This window comes from Periplaneta americana, chromosome 8 (assembly GCF_040183065.1).
Source record: "Periplaneta americana isolate PAMFEO1 chromosome 8, P.americana_PAMFEO1_priV1, whole genome shotgun sequence".
Classification (NCBI taxonomy): domain Eukaryota; kingdom Metazoa; phylum Arthropoda; class Insecta; order Blattodea; family Blattidae; genus Periplaneta; species Periplaneta americana.
The window spans coordinates 148,387,490-148,408,744 of record NC_091124.1 but is presented as its reverse complement, the minus strand read 5'-3'; the positions used below and the strand labels follow the sequence as shown (position 1 = coordinate 148,408,744).

At 36.1% G+C, this 21,255-nt stretch overlaps 1 protein-coding gene across 1 annotated transcript in view; it reads left to right on the top strand.

Moving 5' to 3' along the window:
* Positions 1–15,444: 15,444 nt before the first annotated feature.
* LOC138705141 (transferrin-like) overlaps positions 15,445–21,255 on the top strand; it is a 70,538-nt gene continuing 64,727 nt past the window's right edge. The window contains exon 1 of the mRNA XM_069833802.1: positions 15,445–15,601. Within this exon, the coding sequence (XP_069689903.1) occupies positions 15,523–15,601 (79 nt within the window). The 5' untranslated portion in view covers positions 15,445–15,522. The remainder of the gene's footprint in view (positions 15,602–21,255) is intronic.

The window sequence follows — 21,255 nt, the reverse complement described above, 5'->3', positions numbered from 1 at the left end:
GAATAAAATTGAGCGAAAAGTGCATGTTTCGCAGCATTATTTCAACATTCAGGCTATTTAATTTGGCAGCCAGTTCTTTGTAATAGGCCTATATGTTGAATTGTTCATGTTCCAAGTTTTTATTGCGTTAACAGAGGCCTATGTTAGTGTAAAAGTCACTACTTATTTAGAAAAGACTCAACAGTAAATTAATAAAATAGTGCTTATTTTCAAGATTTTTAGTGCCATTTTGCCCACCTATTTTGAATTATTTTAGTGCCTAACATCCGGTCTCTAGTAGTAGTAGTAGTAGTAGTAGTAGCAGTAGTAGTAGTAGTAGTAGTAGTAGTAGTAGTAATAATAATAATAATAATAATAATAATAATAATAATATTTTCCAATTCACTGAGGGCTAAAGCAAGGAGATGCACTATCACCTTCACTTTTTAACTGCGCTCTGTAATATGCCATTAGTAAAGTTCAGGATAACAGACAGGGTTTGGAATTGAACGAGTTACGTCATCTTCTTGTCTATGCGGATGACGTGAATATGTTAGGAGAAAATTCACAAACGATCATGGAAAACACGGAAATTTTACTTCAACCAAGTAAAGCGATAGGTTTGGAAGTAAATCCCGAAAAGACAAAGTAAATGATTATGTCTCGTGACCAGAATATTGTACGAAATGGAAATATAAAAATTGGAGATTTATCCTTCGAAGAGGTGGAAAAATTCAAATATCTTGGAACAACAGTAACAAACTTTGGTCGGCGGGAAAAGGCACATAAGTCAAAGAGAATAATTTTTTAGGAGAGACTTTCTTTTTAATTTATTCTTAACTGAATATAAGTATAATGAAATTCATATATGTTTGTTAAAGTAAGGCCCTTTTCAATTTAATATACAAGAAATTTTATTATTTCAAAAATTAGAAAAAGTACTAGACGTATATGATTAGATACATTAGAAAAATCGACTTTTTTGATTATGTGCCTTTACCCGCCGACCAAAGAAATATAAATGGCACTCGGGAGGAAATTAAACGCAGAATAAATATGGGAAATGCATGTTATTATTCGGTTGAGAACCTTTTGTCATCTAGTCTGCTGTCAAAAAATCTGACAGTTAGAACTTATAAAACAGTTATATTATCGGTTGTTCTGTATGAATGTGAGACTTGGACTCTCACTTTGAGAGAGGAACAGAGATTAAGGGTGTTTGAGAACAAGATTCTCAGGAAAATATTTCGAGCTAAGAGGGATGAAGTTACAGGAGAAAGGAGGAAGTTACACAACGCAGAACTGCACCCATTGTATTCTTCACCTGACAATTAGGAACATTAAATCCAGACGTTTTAGATGGTCAGGGCATGTAGCATGTATGGGCGAATCGAGAAATGCATATAGTGTGTTAGTTAGGAGACCTGAGGGGAAAAGACCTTTGGAGAGGCCGAGACGCAGGTGGCAGGATAATATTAAAATGGATTTGAGGGAGGTGGGATTGATGATAGAGACTGGATTAATCTTGCACAGGATAGGGACCGATGGGGGGCTTATGTGAGGGTGGCAATGAACCTGCGGGTTCCTTAAAAGCCATTTGTAAGTAATAATAATAATAATAATAATAATAATAATAATAATAATGATAATAATAATAATATCATTTTATTTAACCTAGCAGAGAAGGATCATAAGGCTTTGGTAGCAGTGGAAGAATAGACGATGAAGTGAGCAATACAGCTGCAACAACAGGAAGGTTGTACCGTGCCTCAAATATAAATTTTATGAGTAAGAAGGAAATTACGAATGAAACTAAAGTAAATGTTTACAAAACAGTCCATGTGCTAACATTAATGTACGGAGTATAATTCATGGCCACAATAGAGCATGTCGTGAAGAATAGTTCTTAATAAAATCTGTATTTTATTTTTAGTGTAATGTACACCGGTATTCTAACAAACAGTGGTAACTCCAATAGGTTGTGGGACTATCTTGCAGATCGTATGATGGAAGCCGGTGATGCAGCTGCGTGCGGTTTAAAAGTACCGCTTAATGCAAGATTTTTTAGATGTACATATCAGCCATAACCTCAATCAGAGGTGTCTCACTTTCTGATAATAATTCGATACGAGTATCTGAACGCGGTATCTCCCTGAAATTACGTATCTTAAAAAAAAATGCGGCCCTCTGCTTGCCAATTTTTTTCATCGTGCAACAGAACTTCGTGTAGGCTATCAATCAGAAATTATAATGTGCTCATTAACCAAATGAAATGTTCAAGGCGTTCTCTTTGGTGCATGAGATCCTCTATCAAAATATCTTTACCTATGGAATATTGAAATCTTTAGGTTTAAATTATTTTATTATTCATAATATATTAATCAGCATTTTAAAGGACTCACTGCAAATTCTAGAATTTAATGTATTTTTTTAAATAATTTTGAATAAACCAATATTTAAATATTTATTGTCAAATTAATTTGTTTTGTATTCACTACATTGTCTGGATCCTTGTGGCTACCGTCATTAGAGAGCAGATGATTTTTATTAAATTTTCCATCTGTGAAGCAACATTACCACCAAATAATACCACGCCTATCTCAGAACATTATTAGACAAATTAGGAGAATTGTGAAAAGAATAGCTTATGCGCATGACTGAAAATTTTATGAAGAGATGTCAGCTATATGTGAATGCAGATGGACACCATTTTGAGCAACTCATTAGTAAATAAAAATACAATTATTGTATGCACGCCATTATTATTCGAAGTTGTACGACATGAAATACGCAGGAAGTTATGGATCAATAATGGTGCAAAGTAATCCGGCCACGCATGCGTGGCTCGTGCGCACATTCACGGCCAGGAGCCGAAAGGAACGTTCTGTATTTCTTTAAAGAAAATGTGTTCCGTGAGCGAAATTGTTTGGGAAACGCTGAAGTAAGGACATGAACAAAGAAATTGTCTATTTAAGGTCAAATTCTGAGTAGGCCTAATTCTAAACAAGAAAATTAACACTTCATCATGTAATACAATAATTAAAAATAAATAAACACAGGTAGACCACTAGCATTTTGGCAGTCCAACTACCCAGTAGTTACGCTCCTGAACAACTAGTGTTAATACAGTGGTCGGCAAAGATGAAATTATATGCAACAAAGGGGAAGGTAGAAGGAGGGAGAAGAAGGTGGAGTACATTTTCACTATTGCAAGTTTTCATTGCGCAGGGGCGGGCAGTGAAACTGAGAAGAAGTTCAATTAAATTTATGTTAGTTTAAATTTTATTCATGTCTTTTTTATTTTTATTTGACTTTATTTATTTTTTCTGTCATTTTATACACAATTTAAACATTACAATGGATGTGTAATTAACTCGTTAAAATTAGGAGTCAAGCTGCATGTTGCATGTAGCCAATTTTAATTGAACAATGCAATGTTTATCTGTGATACGCGAAATTCTATTTGATTTTACAATTTTCATTTCTGAAAAAATTGTCCACATTAGAGATGAATAAAACTAACTGCCGCTCTCGCTCGCTGTGTTCGTTGCATTTGTCTTTCGAGTCTCGTCTCGTAATTCTCGTGCGCTTCGAGTCTCGCTCATCATTCTCAAAATAGTATTTGGTAGGAGTGGAAAGATTTCGTAACTTTGAATAACATAGGCTACATCATTGAAATAAATAACATTATAAATGTTTAAATGAGACAAAAATAAAAAATAGAACAGTATCTTAGTTATCAAAATGTTCTGGTTCTATTACATGGTATTACCTAGGTTATATAAATAAATAAAAAATTCTCAAAGAAATTTGCATTTCTAAGAAACATAAAACATAACATTAACCCTTAACCACCCAGGTCTATATGAAGTCACACACTCACCCAGACATGGTCACAGAGACCGCTGAAAATAAAATTATATATAAAAATAACAAAACAACACAGACTACTGAAAATTATTCCAGATATATTTCAATATGTCTGAAACAAGATTATCACATTGAAATTATTTAAATGAATAATATCAAGGTACTATTTTGATAATAGTGAAGGCTGTCATAAATGTTGTTAAAATTAAAGGGATTTTCAAAATGATCAATTCTATGAATTTTTTCTTGCACTTTTACACATTTTTCAATGTTAATCTTCAGATTAGACCCTGCATAGTACATAATTGGTCTTTATTTTAACAAGAACGTCCTTTTGTTATAAAACTACAAATTCTAAAATTGTAATAAATTTTTTTAGGATACACTGAAACATTGCAAGTTACATATAATTATTTAGAATATTCTTTTCACTTTCTTCAATTCTACCTTGCTGTGTGTCATTGCAGTTACGGCATGTCTTTTTTAGTGCGTTATTTTACGACGCTGTATCAACATATTAGGTTATTTAGCGTCTGAACGAAGTGAAGGTGATAATGCCGGTGAGATGACTCCAGGGTCCAGCACCGATAGTTACCCAGCATGTGCTCACATTGGGTTGAGGGAAATCCTCGGATAAAACCTGAACCAAGTGACTTGTCCCGATCGGAATTCGAACCCAGGCCACCTAGTTTCACGGCCAGACGCGCTAGCCGTTACTCCACAGGTGTGGACACGGCATGTCCTCACTGTACACTCCAAACAGAGAGGTTTCCTGCAACAATGACAAATGTATGCTGTTTTCTGTTGCTTCTTTGGCGGACAGGTGTAGAAATTTTTCTGTTTCTCAAGTCCCTCTTCAAATGATGGCACATCCTCTTCAGATCCAAAGAGTCTTCTGATTGAGACTCGGGTTTCAAAAGTAATGAACTTGTTTCTAATAATGCATATCGGGAGTTACGAGTACGTTTGCAAGATTCTTCATGAAAAACATTCTGGAAATTGGTTCGTTGTCATTGTAGGAACTGTACATGATAAATGCACTAATGTCAAGAATTCTATTAAAAAAAATGGCCATAGGCCAGCGTCTGTTTCGACGACCACAGCTATTTTGTGCACACTTCTCATGTAGGGAATCGACGTCAACATTAGTCAAATTATAATATGCAATAATTTCTGATTTATCACTTACATCATCAAAAAGATTTGATTGATGCATAGAGGATACCAGAACGACAGTCCTATTCTTTCTTGGAACGTGAGTCACCATGGTCACATTATTCGCGAACCCGAAGATGATCATTCATATTTTGCTCATCGTTCTCGCCAACATCACTCAGCTGTAACTCAGATTCTGACTCATGCTCGCTTACTATCGCGACATCTTCGGTGCAATCGAGATCAGACGTACTTCCTTCATCGTCCTCATACCATAGTGATATAGTATTGTTGAAATTAGGAGCATTTACATTCACTGCGTTCGAAGGGCCAGGTTTGTTATTCATGATCTTAGGATTTTCAAATTCACATTATATGAAGGAGAAGGCTTGCTAGTCATAGTGAGTACCCAGGCATGGTCTGTCAGACTGCCCGAAATAATATAAATGTGATAAAATACTGCCAGAGGCAGTTACAAACAAATCCCTATGACAGAGGTCTTCGTCAACAACAATAAACAATTACACAGACTCACAGCTGCGCAATTAAATTTTAAATGGAGATATAAGCAGTGTCACCAACCGCAAAGGTCTGTGTGACCATGCCTGGGTGGTCGAGGGTTAATATCTTTTTACCTGAGATTGCACACTTGATCTTAAACATATGAAAAGAAAATTCCTAGCCTTTTAATAAGGGCCTTAGTAATTAAATAAAGACTGGGGAACGGATTATTATACACTGAAAGGTAGAGATGTTTCAAATAGGCTACTTGATTGTTTATACATATATAACAGTTGCCAAAATAGATAAAAGTTCCGTCAGGTATAAACAACTGTGACGATTCAAGGCTGCTTGACTTCGGGACTTCGAGAGTGATCATCTCGAGTCTCTGAACAATCACAACAGTCTTTACGTTAAGGACGCGACGTAATACAACATTGTCGTGCGGGTTTTCGGCTTTGCGGGCGCTGTTAGTCTCGCTTTCTCGATGGTTGTTCATCTCTAGTCCACATATATATTATAAATAATAATCTGTGGCGCTACAGCCCACGAAGGGCCAAGACCGACCAGCCGGCTGCTAGCCTCACGGCCACATACCGAAGCAGAGGTGGACGATCATCCAACCGGAATTGAGTTATCGTGTGGTTAGCACGATGGGCCCTCAGCCGTTATAGCTGGTTTGCGTAACCGGATTTCGCTACCTATCGTAGCTCCACAAGTGCATCACGATGCTGGGTGCGCACCGGTCCCATACACTGGCTGAAATTTCATGAGAAAATTTCTTCCCCCATTATGACTCGAACCAGCGCGCATTCCGTAACGCGAGTCTAGACAGGATGACTTAGACCATGACACCACGGCGCGGGACACATATATATTGCAGATAACAAAAAATAGCTATGATATTGGCAGGAAATGAGCTTTGACTAGGGCATTTTGACTTTCTAATCATTTTGAAGTCTTTACATTGACTTTTCACGTAAGTGTAATTTAATAGATCTACGACTTATGTTTGTAGAGATGGCCTCACCTTCATCATATCCACACTAAACGAATTTGCATACAATTGAACATCATTTTCCATGTTTTTAATTCATTAAATCGTTTGTTATTAAAATCTATTTTCAGTCCATGCACAAAAGGAAAATCATGGAAACTTTTTTCTGGTAAATTTACTTTCCATACAGCTATCAGACGTACGAAAGAGTTTATATGTATTAACATTTCCGTTATTCTCATGCAAACGGAGATTTAAGTTATCAAGATTTTCTGACATCGGCAAGAATAGCCAAATCTGTTACACAGTTTTGATCCATTAATTCAGGAATGTTTGTACCCTGAAACAGAATATATATCATATAAATTTTCCAAATAAATGCAATAATGAATTCTGTCACCTGTGATAATCATTCATCTTCTTTTATGAAATCAGCTATCAATAGCCTACTGCGCATGTCAAAAAAACAAGCCAGTCTACAACCGATTCTGTCGTGTTTGGAATGGAATTTACCGGAGGAGGGCACTATGGCCCAGCACTGCGACCTGTTACTATCTACTGTGCTAACCCTCAAGCTAGGCACACTCGCAAACCCACACCGGCTGACTACACTAAGGTTCGCTGCGTACTCAGGTTTCGAGAAGGCAATCCCCTGCGTCCCTAGGCCGGTGGTCGGAAAATGCTGTGGAAGATGAACTGGAGAAATGATGACGGAATGATGTAGATGCCTAATATGAAAAAAGGTACAACCCCGAGAAAAATCCCAGACCTCACCGGGACTCGAACTCAGACTGCCTGTGTGACAGGTCAGAGATCTGATCACTCAGCCACCACAGAGGTTTCTGTAGTGTTCTGTAGTGTTTTTCGCCGAAGGCTTACACTACAGTCTGAGGCTTATTGTGCTTACCACTCCTATTCTGTGAATGAATGAGTAGCCGAACGGCCGGGCTCTTGTACAAATACAGCACGTCGTACCGTAAACTTAACCCGGGCTATGGTATGGATGATGGTGATATGGGAATCCCTAATCTGCCTGGTTTTCTGACATGTGGCGATTTTTGTAATTTCTTCAACATTTGTTCAAACTTATAATAATAATAATAATAATAATAATAATAATAATAATAATAATAATAATAATAATGATTTATTTTAGCTGGCAGAATTAAGGCCGTAAGGCCTTCTCTTCCACTCAACCAGCAAAAAGAGTATATACATATGCATGAACTTACAAAGAATTCAACAATTTGATTTAGATGAGAGTTACATGTATACAAGAGTTATTTACGAATTAAACAACAAAATACTATGAACTATTAATTAAACACTGAAATAAACTGTGAAGCAGAATTAAGCTAAAATACATAGAATGTTAATATATTTCAAATAATATTAGATAATAGAAAGAGATTATTATGAGACAATTTTGAAAATACAGTACAATCAGGATGATGTCTAAAAGAAAGAAGTAACAATGTAGTCAGTGATAGTTTAAATCAGTATGATTGGAGTGAAATGATAATAAGGTTATCTTTTAAGCTGTTCTTAAAGGTGTTTATTGTCTTGCAGCCCCTAATACTTTGTGACAAGGAATTCCATTGACGCGAGGTGGATACTGTAAAAGATGATGAATAACAAGATGTTCTATGAAGAGGTATACTTAGCGTGCCACAGATAAGTGATCTGGTATTTACGTCGTGGTTAGAGTATAGATAAGAGAAACGAGACGAAAGGTAATTTGGTGTTAAGGTGTGCAGAATTCGAAAAAGTAAAGACAAAGAGTGTAAAGTTCTGCGTTCTTTAAGTCGGAGCCACGAAAGACTTGCGAAGGATGGTGATATGTGGTCATATCGTCGGATGTTGCACACGTATCTGACGCACATATTCTGAGCTCGCTGTAACTTGACTGATAGTTCAGAACTTAGATCACTTAACAAAACGTCACAATAATCGAAGTGCGGCATTACTAGGGTTTGTACTAGAGTAAGTTTTAGTTGCTGGGGCAAGAAGTTTCTCAAGCGACTCAAACAGTGAATGGAGGAACAGATTTTTTTTATCGTTTCTTTAACTTGAAAATTCCAACTTAGATTATTATCAAAAAAGAAGCCAAGATTTTTTACGACAGATGAATAAGGGATTAGCGTGTTGTTGAGGGTAACAACTGAAAGATTGCTGTTATTAAGGGAGTTAATTAACGCATATGTCCAATAATTATAGCTTGAGTCTTACTTGGATTAAGTGCGAGTCCGAAATTGGACGCCCAAGTAGAGACAGTGGCTAGGTCACAATTTAACTTGTCAATCGATTCATTGATCGTATTGGGTCTGGAATGTATGTAAAGTTGTAGGTCGTCGGCATAGAGGTGATATCGGCAAAACTGTAAGTTCTTTGATACGTCATTAATGTAGATAGAGAAAAGTAGTGGTCCTAATACGGAGCCCTGCTTCATTATGGAATTAAACTCGGTTTTGTTTAAAATCATCTACTTTCAAAGATAAGGGGTGGTACCATACAGTACCGGTAGGCATATACGGGTGCAAGATTTCTTTTCTTCAGATTTCATCATTTTAAGTCGTTATTTATTGGAATGACAGAAAACTTCACTATATCCTTCACTATCTTTTATTATTTTATTTCTTGTACGATAATAGCAGGGCAATGGAGCTAGCTTTTACAAATAACAAGGGTTCGCACCTCAATGCTCCTTGGTTTAGTTGCACTTCCTAAGACTTTACATATCATTTTTCAAAACATTTTACATAGAGTCCCACTTCACTCTTAATGCATTGTGTGAGTATACGAGGACAGCCAGCCAGCCAGCCAATCCTCGCAGGTTATCAAAGTACGTACAGTCGGAAGGGTAGGCTCTTCATATCATGTGTTAAGTTGTCGAGCATTTCAACGAGAGGTGCTGCACATTTACCATAATCAAATTCAAAGTGATCATTTGAACTTACCCTCTTCCCTTGATATATTTCAAAAGATATCAGAGATATGCCCATAAGCAATGTTAGGCTCCATAATTGAAGCCGAACCTTTCCCCCCGATGAAATGTTTGCAGGATGACGTCCATAGGGAATTATACATTCATCAAAATTCATACATTATGCCAGAATGTAATTTTTCATAAATCTCTCCTTCATCAGATTTATCAGAGGTCGGAGCTTTCACATTTTGTCTTGCCGATCTAAAATTTGGTATTATCGGCACAATGGAAAAATCGCACGATTTTTTCAAATAGATCACACCACATGCAATTGTAAACTAATTCATTGCGTGTCCAGAGCACTTTCCTAGTACCATCTTCTGGTAGGTACAAAACTGTAGCGATTGAAGAGAAGAATTCCGATTAAGGACTTCATTTCTTCAGCTGTTATTTGTAAACCTTGTACATTTAGAAATAAAGCATAACGCTGGTTTTCTGTTACAAAACAAAATCAATAACATTACAGTCAAAGAATAATTCAAATAATTCTGTAGGCTATTTTCCTCTATAAAATGTGTAGTGAACTACAGGAAACATGCTACTGTTAGAAGGGGGATGTTCGTCATGTATCTATGGAGCTGGTTTTCGTGTGAGTTTGATCGTTTCCTTCTTGGTTACGCTTTCTTTCTGTATTTTGTGAGCACGAAATTGAACTACTTGTCCTCATCTCATCTTCATTCTTAGACTCAAACCTCTTTCGATTCTTCAAAGTAAAAGTTTTCTTTATGTTTTCTTATTTCTTCTAACTTTCTTTATTTGTCACACCATTATCTTCATCACAGTTAGATGAATCATATGCCTTTCACCGTAATAAAATTGATTTCCTAAGAGATTATCAAGTAAACCGCCTGTATCTTCCTCTCTATAATCTTCATCAGAATTCACTGTGACGTCTGGTGGTTCAATATACGTGTAGTACTTAGATTATTATACTGGCATCCTCTATGATTCTTACAGCTTCAGTAAGTGTTATGTTCCTGGAACCATAATAAATTATCAACATGAATGTTATAAAGAGGAAAAATCGATTCCTTACAAAATGCTACGGCATCTGCCTAGTGGTACCATACGGTACCAGACTAAATCTACGTCATATATATTTGGCAGTTCATATATTTATAGTGAAAATATGAATTGAATGCTTTACTATAAGCCTTTTCCAATATATGAAATCAGAATTTATTCAAAATTATAATCGTAATTGAATGTATTCAAATATTTACTTCAAGCAGATACTAACATTGAGTGATTCAAAAAAATGTGTATAATTACCGAACGCCACTACGCATACCAAGCCAAATAACTTCAAAATATTATTTTCCTAACAAGGACTGGAATGTCAGTGAGCAAATTAAACAATGAGAAATTGTGAAAATAATCATTGTTGCCAACACAGCGACTGGAAACTACTGTATGTACCTGTGGTACCATACGGAACCGCTAGGCAGATTCGGGTTTGATGGCGAAATGAGTCCGAGGTCCAACGCTGAAAGTTACCAAGCAATGCTGCTTCAATTGGTTGAGGAAAACCCCGGAATAAAAAAATCAAACCAGGTAATTTGTCCCAACCAGGATTTGAACCCAGGCCGGCTCGTTTCACTGTCAGAAGCTGTTAGAAGCGCCGACCGTTACTCCATATCGGTGAAATCCTGTCGTGTTTATTTGAACGCTATTAACTTGTATGTATTTATTTACACTGCAAGTGGGCAAGCACCCGGTGGCAGTGGTATATACAATATTAACAATACACAATAATGAATGAACAAGTGATTTCTAGGGGAGGAAGATCATGCCTTATCTCCCCACCCTGCTTGTGTGTTAAGGCAGGGGTTCCCAACCGGTGTGTCGCGAAATTATGGATTTGAAAAATAAATTTTATCCCATCCAGAAAGTCTCTTTACAACGTACTTTTTATTTGCAACGAAGTTTTTGATATGGGACATTTTATATTGAGACAGACTTTACCAATGAAACGTGAACACCTGCAACAATGCTCAGTTCAGTTTTTCAACATAAGGTCACGTATAGAGAAACTTTGTGCAACCCACCTATCGCAGATTCGACATTAATTTAAATAGGCGAGTTTTCAAAAATGACAATATTTTATCGGACATCCAGCATAGATAGTATAGGATTTTTGACACATAACTTTGTTTTCTTTCTAATGCCACTCAAATTGCTGCTTGTTCTTTTATAATTTTCTATTGCGCGTTAACAACGACCTATGTATCTACAACACTACGTACATAGAAGTTGTTATCAATGCTTTTTTTTTCTGGCGGAACGCACTGAACGGGGTTCCGGCACCTTTTTGTTGCATTTTTCATCATGGAACCGATGTATGTTCTTAATATAATTTTTATTTGAATTCCGCTTAGACCTTGAAAGTCTCAGTTGGATGAAAAGGAGGTTAAAAACGACAAAATTTCTGTGCAGTGAACAGTAATCATCTCCCTGTCTGCTATAAAATTTTCTACATAGAATTCTACCACCTCTTTCTCCAGAAGAAATGTACTAGTTGTTGTTATTATTATTATTATTATTATTATTATTATTATTACTACTTACAAATGGCTTTCAACGAACCCGCAGGTTCATTGCCGCCCTCACATAAGCCCACCATCGGTCCCTATCCTGTGGAAGATTAATCCACTCTCTATCCTCATATCCCACCTCTTTCAAATCCATTTTAATATTATCCGCCAAAAAACATTTCGGCCTCCCCAAAGGACTTTTTCCCTCCCTAACACTCTATATGCATTTCTGGATTCGCCCATACGTGCTACATGCCCTGCCCATCTCAAACGTCTGGATTTAATGTTCCTAATCGAATCAGGTGAAGAAAATAATGCGTGCAGTACTGCGTTGTGTAATTTCTCCATTCTCCTGTAACTTCATCCCTCTTAACCCCAAATATTTTCCTAAGAACCTTATTCTCAAACACCCTTAATCTTCGTTCCTCTCTCAAAGTGAGAGTTCCAAGTTTTACAACCATACAGAACAACCGGTAATATAACTGTCTTATAAATTCTAACTTTCTAATAATAATAATAATAAAATCAAATAAGTGTGTCGCGATATCGTGGGCGTTCAGTAAAGTGTGTCGTCAGTCAAAAAAGGTTGGGAACCGCTGTGTTAAGGGTTTGACTCGCGAGTCAAGAAATGCAGACGAATGTGTTACCGGTAATGGTTAGCTGACAGGTTAAAATAGAATATACAGAGGAAATCTGGACCTACTAGCTTTTTCCATCAGAAATCTCAAAGATACAGTAAATCAATCGTATATTCTGACTTCAGAGCAATGTTACGAATTTTATTGAACGAGAGTGTTTCTTTGAATAAAATGTAGAGATTCGTCCTTCGTTTTCCCTATATGACTTTCATGAATTGCAGATAAGCATGTACTTGGAAAGTCCACTGTTTTCAGTACCTGTAATCATAACTTATCTTGCGAACACTCTTTAAACTGCGGTATTAATCTTTTTCATGACTTTTTTAACATAACTTTATATAGATACTGAAGATCATGTTTAAATGCGAGGAAATGGTCTTCTACATAAACATCAAAATTCATTGTAGCCATTTTAAAATCTTGCTGCTAAGCAGAGTTTTTCACTACCAGCAACTGCGCCACCGGCTCCTGCTATGCAGCCTGTAATGCAGTCGCGAAGGAATCTCTTGGACATCACTCATCGTTATCATCAGTTAGAATACAAATTTTATTAGTATTCGCCAATCTAAAAAGATTATGTTAAAAAGTTGATCCACAACGTCCACGTTTTATTATAGACTTGCCATCTTTCAAGTAATGTTGGGCTGGACTATCTCTTCATCCAAAAGGACTTAAGGACAAACCTATTTTTATTGATTCAGCCTACCAACCTCACAAGTGAAAACAGTCAATGTAAAATGTAATATTTTCCATCTAAACATGAAAGTAATTTTTAAATAAAGTGTCGATATTAATAACTTAAGCCTAAAGAATGCCCATTATCAAAGACCATATTCAACGTATACGGTAAAGGTGGTAATAATGTGATACTAATAATATTACTTTTTGTAATATTGATAGTACTTATTGAGAATTTTTTACAATTTTACTGAGCAAGAAAAGGACCGATTTTGTGCAGAAACTGTCCACGAACATTCACTTAATACGTTGACGCAAAAAACACATCTTCCTCTCGCTCAAAAAGAACTATCATAATATTATTAGTATCACAATTTACCAACCTTTACCCTACTTGCAGGATTTAGTGAAAAACTATTTTCAGAACATGGAAGGGATGATAGGAGGAAGAGGAATGAAGTGCATAAGATTAGCTGATGATGTGCAGTTGCTAGCAGAAGAGGAGACGATACTAAAAGACATGCTACCGGAGCTACGTGGCAGCTGTGAACAATATGGGATTAAGATAGTAAATGGAAACAAGACGAAACAAATAGGCAGCTTCAAATACGTAAGCTGTACTAAATAATAACGTGAACTGCTGCCCGGATGTCAAGAAAAGGATGTCAATGACAAAGAAAGATTTTTATAGAAAAATATGCATCGCCGATGGACAGACCAATTTTTGTAGTGGCAGAACGATATTGGTTACTCAGAACTGCAAATTGAAGAAGGAGCATCTTCTGCAGACCTCTGGAAAAGAAACTAAGGAAATGCTTTGTGTGGAGTGTGGCATTCTATATGGCAGAAACATCGACATTACGGCGAAATAAAGAGAAGCGACAAGAAGCATTTGAAATGTGGATATGGAGAAAAATGGAACTTGTGAAATGGACAGACAAAATAAGAAATGAAGCTGTGTTGGAAAGAGTAGGTAGGTGAAGAGAGAATGATGCTGAAACTGATCAGAAGGAGAGAAAGGATTGCCTACTGAAGGATGCTCTGAAAGGAATGGTGAACGGGAAAAAACTTCAAGGCAAATGATTATCAGATGATAGACAACATTGAGATATGTGGATCGTATGAGGAGACGAAGAGGAAGGCGGAAAATAGGGAAGATTGGAGAATGCTGGGTTTGCAGTGAAGTACCTTCTTCCCTTAGACAGGAAACTATGAATGGATAAAGAAATTTAGTATGATGAATCAATAGATTTTTTTAAAGGCAGATTTTGATTATTTTCTTTAATAGTAATTCCAGTGGCTTTCTTGTGGTTTTAGAAACATTGCCCCAACCGGCAATACCATAGTACGATGTAGATTACAAGTGGTTAATTTTCTGACTTGCGGCATACCAACATAAAACTTGAAAATGCAGTCGCTTATCATTGCACTCGAGAATGTATTCAGACAGGCCTACAACTCGAGGTCGTCTGCGACAGTGTCTTGAAACTGTGAAGTTTAAACCACAGTCTAGTATATACATTCACGAAGCTTGAGTTTTGAGGGTGCTAGGAACAATAGACTGTGTAGGCACTATTTCGTATTGTCTGTAATGAGGCGATAATAGCGATCCTAGTGGTTAGCAACTATCTATGGATGCATATTTATAACATATTGACCTTCGTGACTGTATATACTAGACTGTGCTTAAAACTTATCATCACTTGAATATTAGTTGACACACCTTTGACAATAAGTTTAACAGTAGTGTTGGTTATTTTTATATAAGGTCGGCATTTCGTGACTCGCGAGTCAACCCTTCAATATACAAGCAGGGCGGAGGGTAAGGCATGATCTCCCTCTCCTTAGCCATCACGTGTTCATTCAATGTTAAGCAGTTCGGTTATCCTTCCCTCTCACCGTCACCTTTGCTGTGTATTGCGGGCTGCATTTTATATGAAGTAATCTTTGCCGACCACTGTAAGAAGAGGATTATTCGAAGTTCCTTCTTCTAACGGTGTTGTGCCACCTTTTGTCAGAAGACAGCAAAGGAAACCGCGAAGTGTTATGTAGAATTTCGGATTTCCGGAACTGGAATTGAAATGAGTAACCATCTACCGAGATTCTACAGTTTCTTATCTACGAGGGCTTGTCAGCAGATTAGACTCCTCGCGTGACAGATAAACTGTTTCAATTCATAACGCCATGGCAAGAAGACGTGCCTGGATCGCGGCTGTCCTGCTCGTCTCCGTGTGTGTGACCGCCCAAGACGAGAATGGCATTTGTAAGTATGCGCCTTCACTAAGAATGAACATTTCACTAATATTTTTGCTTATAAGGCAGATAAAGCCTTATATTTAACGACTATTTCGTCATACATAGTCTATAGAATTTGTAACATTGTGATATAGCAATATATTGTATTCTAGTCTCTCAATATAATTTAATTCAGACATTTTCCTCCATAGAGAAATATAAATTGAAGAGTTCAGAGCCATAGTGGGCCAAGCGCCATTTATTAAAAACAGAGAAAGCAAGGGTTAAAGTTAAGTGAATACCACAGTTTAATGAAGATTGACGTATCATTTAGTTTTAATGTGTATACTTTACATTACTTGCTATATGTTTCCATTGAATTATGGTAATAACTTCATTTTAACCCTTGTTTTCTACGATTTTAGTAAATGGCGCTTGGCCCATTATGGTTCTGAACCTTTCAATTAACGGGAGGATATATATTATTGGTCCCGCGTCGTAGCGTCGTGGTCTAAGGCATTATGCCTAGGATTCCCGTTAGGGAATGCACGTTGATTCGAGTTTTCACCGGGAAGAAATTTTCTCATGAAAATATCGGCAATGTATGGGACCGATCCCACCCATTATCGTGATGTATTTAGGGAGCTATGATAGGCAGCGAAATCCGGTTACGAAAACCAGCTATAACGACTGGGATGATCATCATGTTAATCACACGATATCTCCGTTATGGATGGATGACAGTTGTCTATCCTGCCTCGTCCCCTCCCGCCTAAATGACGCATCTGAATAAACGTAATCTACTTTGAACTAATGGAGCTAATTTCTATTCCTCGTGACCTGGAATACAACATCACGAATGATTTGAGAGGTGGCAAACACTCATTGCTTGTTCGAGGATCAAACAGATTACATTCCAGTCCATATTAAGCAATAATCTTCCGCAGTTCCTAATATTTTTCTATTATTCTAGGTATATAACTATATTTCCGACCCTGAATAGTCTGGATAGTGTAACGTAACCATTAACCAAATAACTATTCGTCTATTAAGTGAAAACTTCATCGCAAGCGACTCTACGGATGATTAAATTTATTCTTATGATCCGATAACAGTATGCCTACGTGAATTATAGTCCTGAGCAACACATTATTTCAAGTTCCGTTTTCCAGCAAAGGTTTTGTTAAGCAATTTGCTTAGATAAACGTAAACTACAAGGTGATTCCTTGGCAGTGACTTCTTATAGATAACAAAGTAAAGCCCATCTCACAGTTCGTTATTTAAAAACGGTGTATCAACTGCTATGTTATTATTAATGTCGATGGAATAGATGATAGCGAGACGGTATTTGGCGAGCAAGATTCGCCGACATCATTATTATTGCACAAAACACAATATAAGGATCATAGAAACGATTCCATTTGAGAAAGAAAGCGTGAAAAGTACTAAAAAGTGTGAAATATTTACAATAAAGGCAGCCCATATAGCCACTTGGGCTCTATGCGGCAACCATTATAGCGGACAGCGCAGCTTACGGCTTCAACGCCATCTGTTGTCATAAAGTAAGACTGTTGCGTTTAGTCAACTGACAGGTCTGAACCTCACAAGTTTTATCATTTATGAGGCAACTATACCAGGAGATAATGGGGTAGGTCGGTCAGTTCCTTTCCCCCTCCATTGCATACACCGTCGATTAGCTATATATTACACTATTCAGACTTCACATGCATACAAACAACTGAATCGGTTTTTGATAAAACCGAATAAGTCAGTTTTCGGCGATTTTCGGTTTTTTACCGTTTCGTGTACTTAAGCCAAGCCCTATCGATTAATACCGAAAATGTCATGGTATCCGTTATGCTGTATCTGATTCTCTTCTTATATCCTGATTTGTGTTAAAAGAGAATAAGTCATTGACTTTTTCGTTTTTAACACAAAACGGGCCGGGCGAATGCGTTCTATCTTTCAATGTTGGTAAGCATTTATTGTCATTCCGCCAAGCGCAATTATGAGTACTACATTTATTTTCATTATTGAGCTGAAATTGGTTACACTTCCCTTCATTGGTTGTATTATAGAACATTCATTTCATCTGAGAAAAACTTCAGGGAGTCATAACATAGATACATTTAGTAGACTACATTAGAACCAGCATATCCAACAGGCAAAGTACCTATTGGAAATAAAAAGGTGGAAGATGTGAAAAAGTAGTGAATTATGTATCCTCAGAATCCAAAGACTTCTATGATGAAATAATCTTATGGCCTGTCACTGAAGAGAGAGAATAGTAAATTTTTGTTGTACTTGTTACACGGGATTTTTTATGTGATTATTATTATATTAGGTAGTTATTTTCAGAGAAGTGTGTTACATTTAAACTACTTTAACGTACATAAAATGTACATTGAATTTAAAAATATTACAATTCTGTTATTTTTAATCTAATACATATTCATTTTTCTTTGTGTTTTTTTTATTTTATTGTGCTTCCTCAAATTAGAGGCTGCCATTAGACAAAGCATACAAAACAATAGAAACAAACAAACAAACAATGGCAATTTACAGAATAAAAAAAGTTACAAGTAAAGAAGCAATGAAAGCTAATAAGAGAAAGAAAAAAGATAACGTTGCGTTAGTTTTTTCAGTACACTGAATTAGAGTCCATATAGGTAGTTTCGTAAAAGTTTATATTAGTTTTGTTTAAGTGGCAACATAAATGTTTTAGTTTCTGCAGATTGTCAGGAATTATGTAATGAATGAATATAATTTTGAAAGAAACTGTTAAAAAGTCAGTAAAATAAATACTTTAAACGAATGTACGTAGTTTTCGGATTCTTTTTGTTAAAACAGAATAAGTCAATTTTCGAAAATGCTTTTAAAATCAAAATCGAGAGTTAAAATCCAATTTACATGCAATGGTAACTGAAGTAGGAATACTTTAAAGTATGTATAAGGATAACCATTTCCATGCAGTTAGTACCAATTGAAATAAACAGTTTTTCTTTCTATTGCAAACCTTGAAATTTTGACTTGTTTGTTTTCACAAAAACCGACTCAATTGTTTTTCCTCTGACGCATATCGTCAAGTGAGATGTACTTCTGATTATAGATGTATATATCAGTCATAACCTCAATCAAAGGTAAAGGTAAGATTATGGATACAATTATAAAAGTACAGGGCATTTCCTTAAAGCGAGTTTTTCGTAAAGTTGAGTATCAGTGACAGTGACAGGTTAGGTTTGATTAGTTCAGACTTTTGGTATACACCTTGCATATACACAAAGGAATGCGCCCTGGACCAAATAATTAAAAACCGAAAGTACTTAATGAAAACTCTGAAGATGGCACAAATATCTTACTTCACTTTTCTTGCGATGACAATATTAGTATTGTAGATCGATTATTTCATGACGACTACTCGTAGTATGACTGACTACACCATCGAGATAGAAAGAGTCTATAGAGTGGCTGTTTCACCGCCATATTTGGAGCAAATGGAAAGCGTATTCGTCATGTTATAAACAGAGCTAGAAAGTAGGTACCTAAACTGTTAAGTTGTGTGAGCTTGGACTATATCTCTACCGAATGAAAAGTAATAGCGCATCTCTCAATGTCATTGAATCAGAACGACAAACATGTACAGCCGGGTGGTAACCAAACATGTGCTCCAATCGTCTACAGCCTTAGAAGAAGAAAATAATAAACGAATAATATAAAAAAATAATTTATAATTATAAACTTCGTAACTCGTAAACTAAAATAATTTAGTGAAAGATCGGTACAAACGCAGTATTATTGTACTGAAACTCCATATGTACTTCGGTACATCATAGTAATATAAAATAATTTACCCATACATATAAAAATAACATACAAAGTATGATTTTAGCTTCATTATAAGAAATAACAACGGACGTTTTCATTTTATCAAAGGAATACACCTTTTTTGTTAAAAAAAATAAAAGCAATATTTATACCCTGAAAATATTCGTTCTACATTATAAGACGTTACTGAAGCATATCTGAAATATGATACAGTATTTCTTACTATCATCAGGTGAACAACTACTTTGTGAATCTAATAGTGTATCTTGTATGTGGCAGATAATTTCTTTCAAGAAAATGTTTCATTTCTTTTGTAATGACAGCTAGGAAGTTCGTATCGTAATTCCAATGTTGAACTTGGACTGTAACGCAGCCGAATGCATAGTAGCACGAGACGTCAACATTTAACTCCTGTTTGCATAATTATATAATAACAGATGAGTTTATTTTCTTTTCTGGAATCATGCATAATATTAACATTAAGTCTATAATACAATAATAACAGAATATCTCACTTTATTCAGAAGCTAAAATATTGATATAAATTAACAATATTCTTCAAACTATTCATGACTCTACACAGCTCCACAGAATGCCACTAGGCGTTGTTTATGTGAACATACTGTGTATCGTCTGTAGCGGGCGGGAGCGGGAACAGAGCGAGGCGAGGGTGGCATCTATACTCCTCGCTGTACTCAACTGAAATCTACTGTTTTGTTACGAACTTTCTACCTATGGTCAGCTATGGTTTTGCGCCCAAAACAAAGTGGGCGTGGTGATAAGTAAGGGTCGAGTCGAGCAGTTTGTCAACATTTCGTTTACATAATTCAGTTCAAGTGAAGTATGAAAACCTGGCGCTTCGTAAAAATTTGACTTACGTGATAGTAACTTAATCGGTCCCGTTTCACCCTATATCCGTGACCACATTACAGTAGTGGCTGGTGACTGAAATCCTCGGTGAGGCCTGTAGTAAGTAGTTTAAGCAGGCTAACTTCCATACAAAATGTTTATTATTGATGATACTTTACTATGATTGACATTATTACTATATTATTATTATTACTATTATTATTATTATTATTATTATTATTATTATTATTATTATTGAAACATAATAACATGTCAATGTTCAAATAAGTTGCTATGCTGCGAGTTGATTTCAGTAGGCTTAACTATTTAATTTTTATAAAGCAACGAATATTATGCTCAACTGAAGAAGCATGTGTTGAAATTCCCCTGGAAATATTTTTCAGATCGCTGAATTTCAGTAGACACACTGTTCTCTCTCTCTTTTTTGTTTTTGTTTTGTTTTTTGACAGCAACAAGCACGACCCACAGAAAAGTTTATTTCGCACCACATTACCAAAGACCCATTTATGTTACTCAAAACAAGATGCATTGAAAGCTCGCGTTTTATCTTTCTGAAAGATTGTCAGTGATGGCGTAGTTTTGTCTTAATTTAAAACTTTCCTTTTTCAATATTATTTCCTATCGATAACGATACTCTAACAATGAATTTATTATAATTATCACCATTATTTTTGACATTTCTTTCGTTTTCTATTTTCCCGAAACACACAACCACAGTGAACCACACGACGATTCACCACTGTTATTCTCATTCCAACCGACACTTGAGACCTGCAGAAATATTTCTGTAACGTTGCTCAGTATTTTGTGATTTTTTTCCTTCACTAAAAGTTATTTTAGTTCTATCGCATGTTAATTCTGCAGAGTGAAAGTCGCAATAACATATTGCCGGCAATTTGGTTGTCTCAGACAGACTTTAGTAAGATTAATAACCATCCCTGCAATCAGAAGCTATCCGGATTACTAGAGTCATTTACTCATATAGAG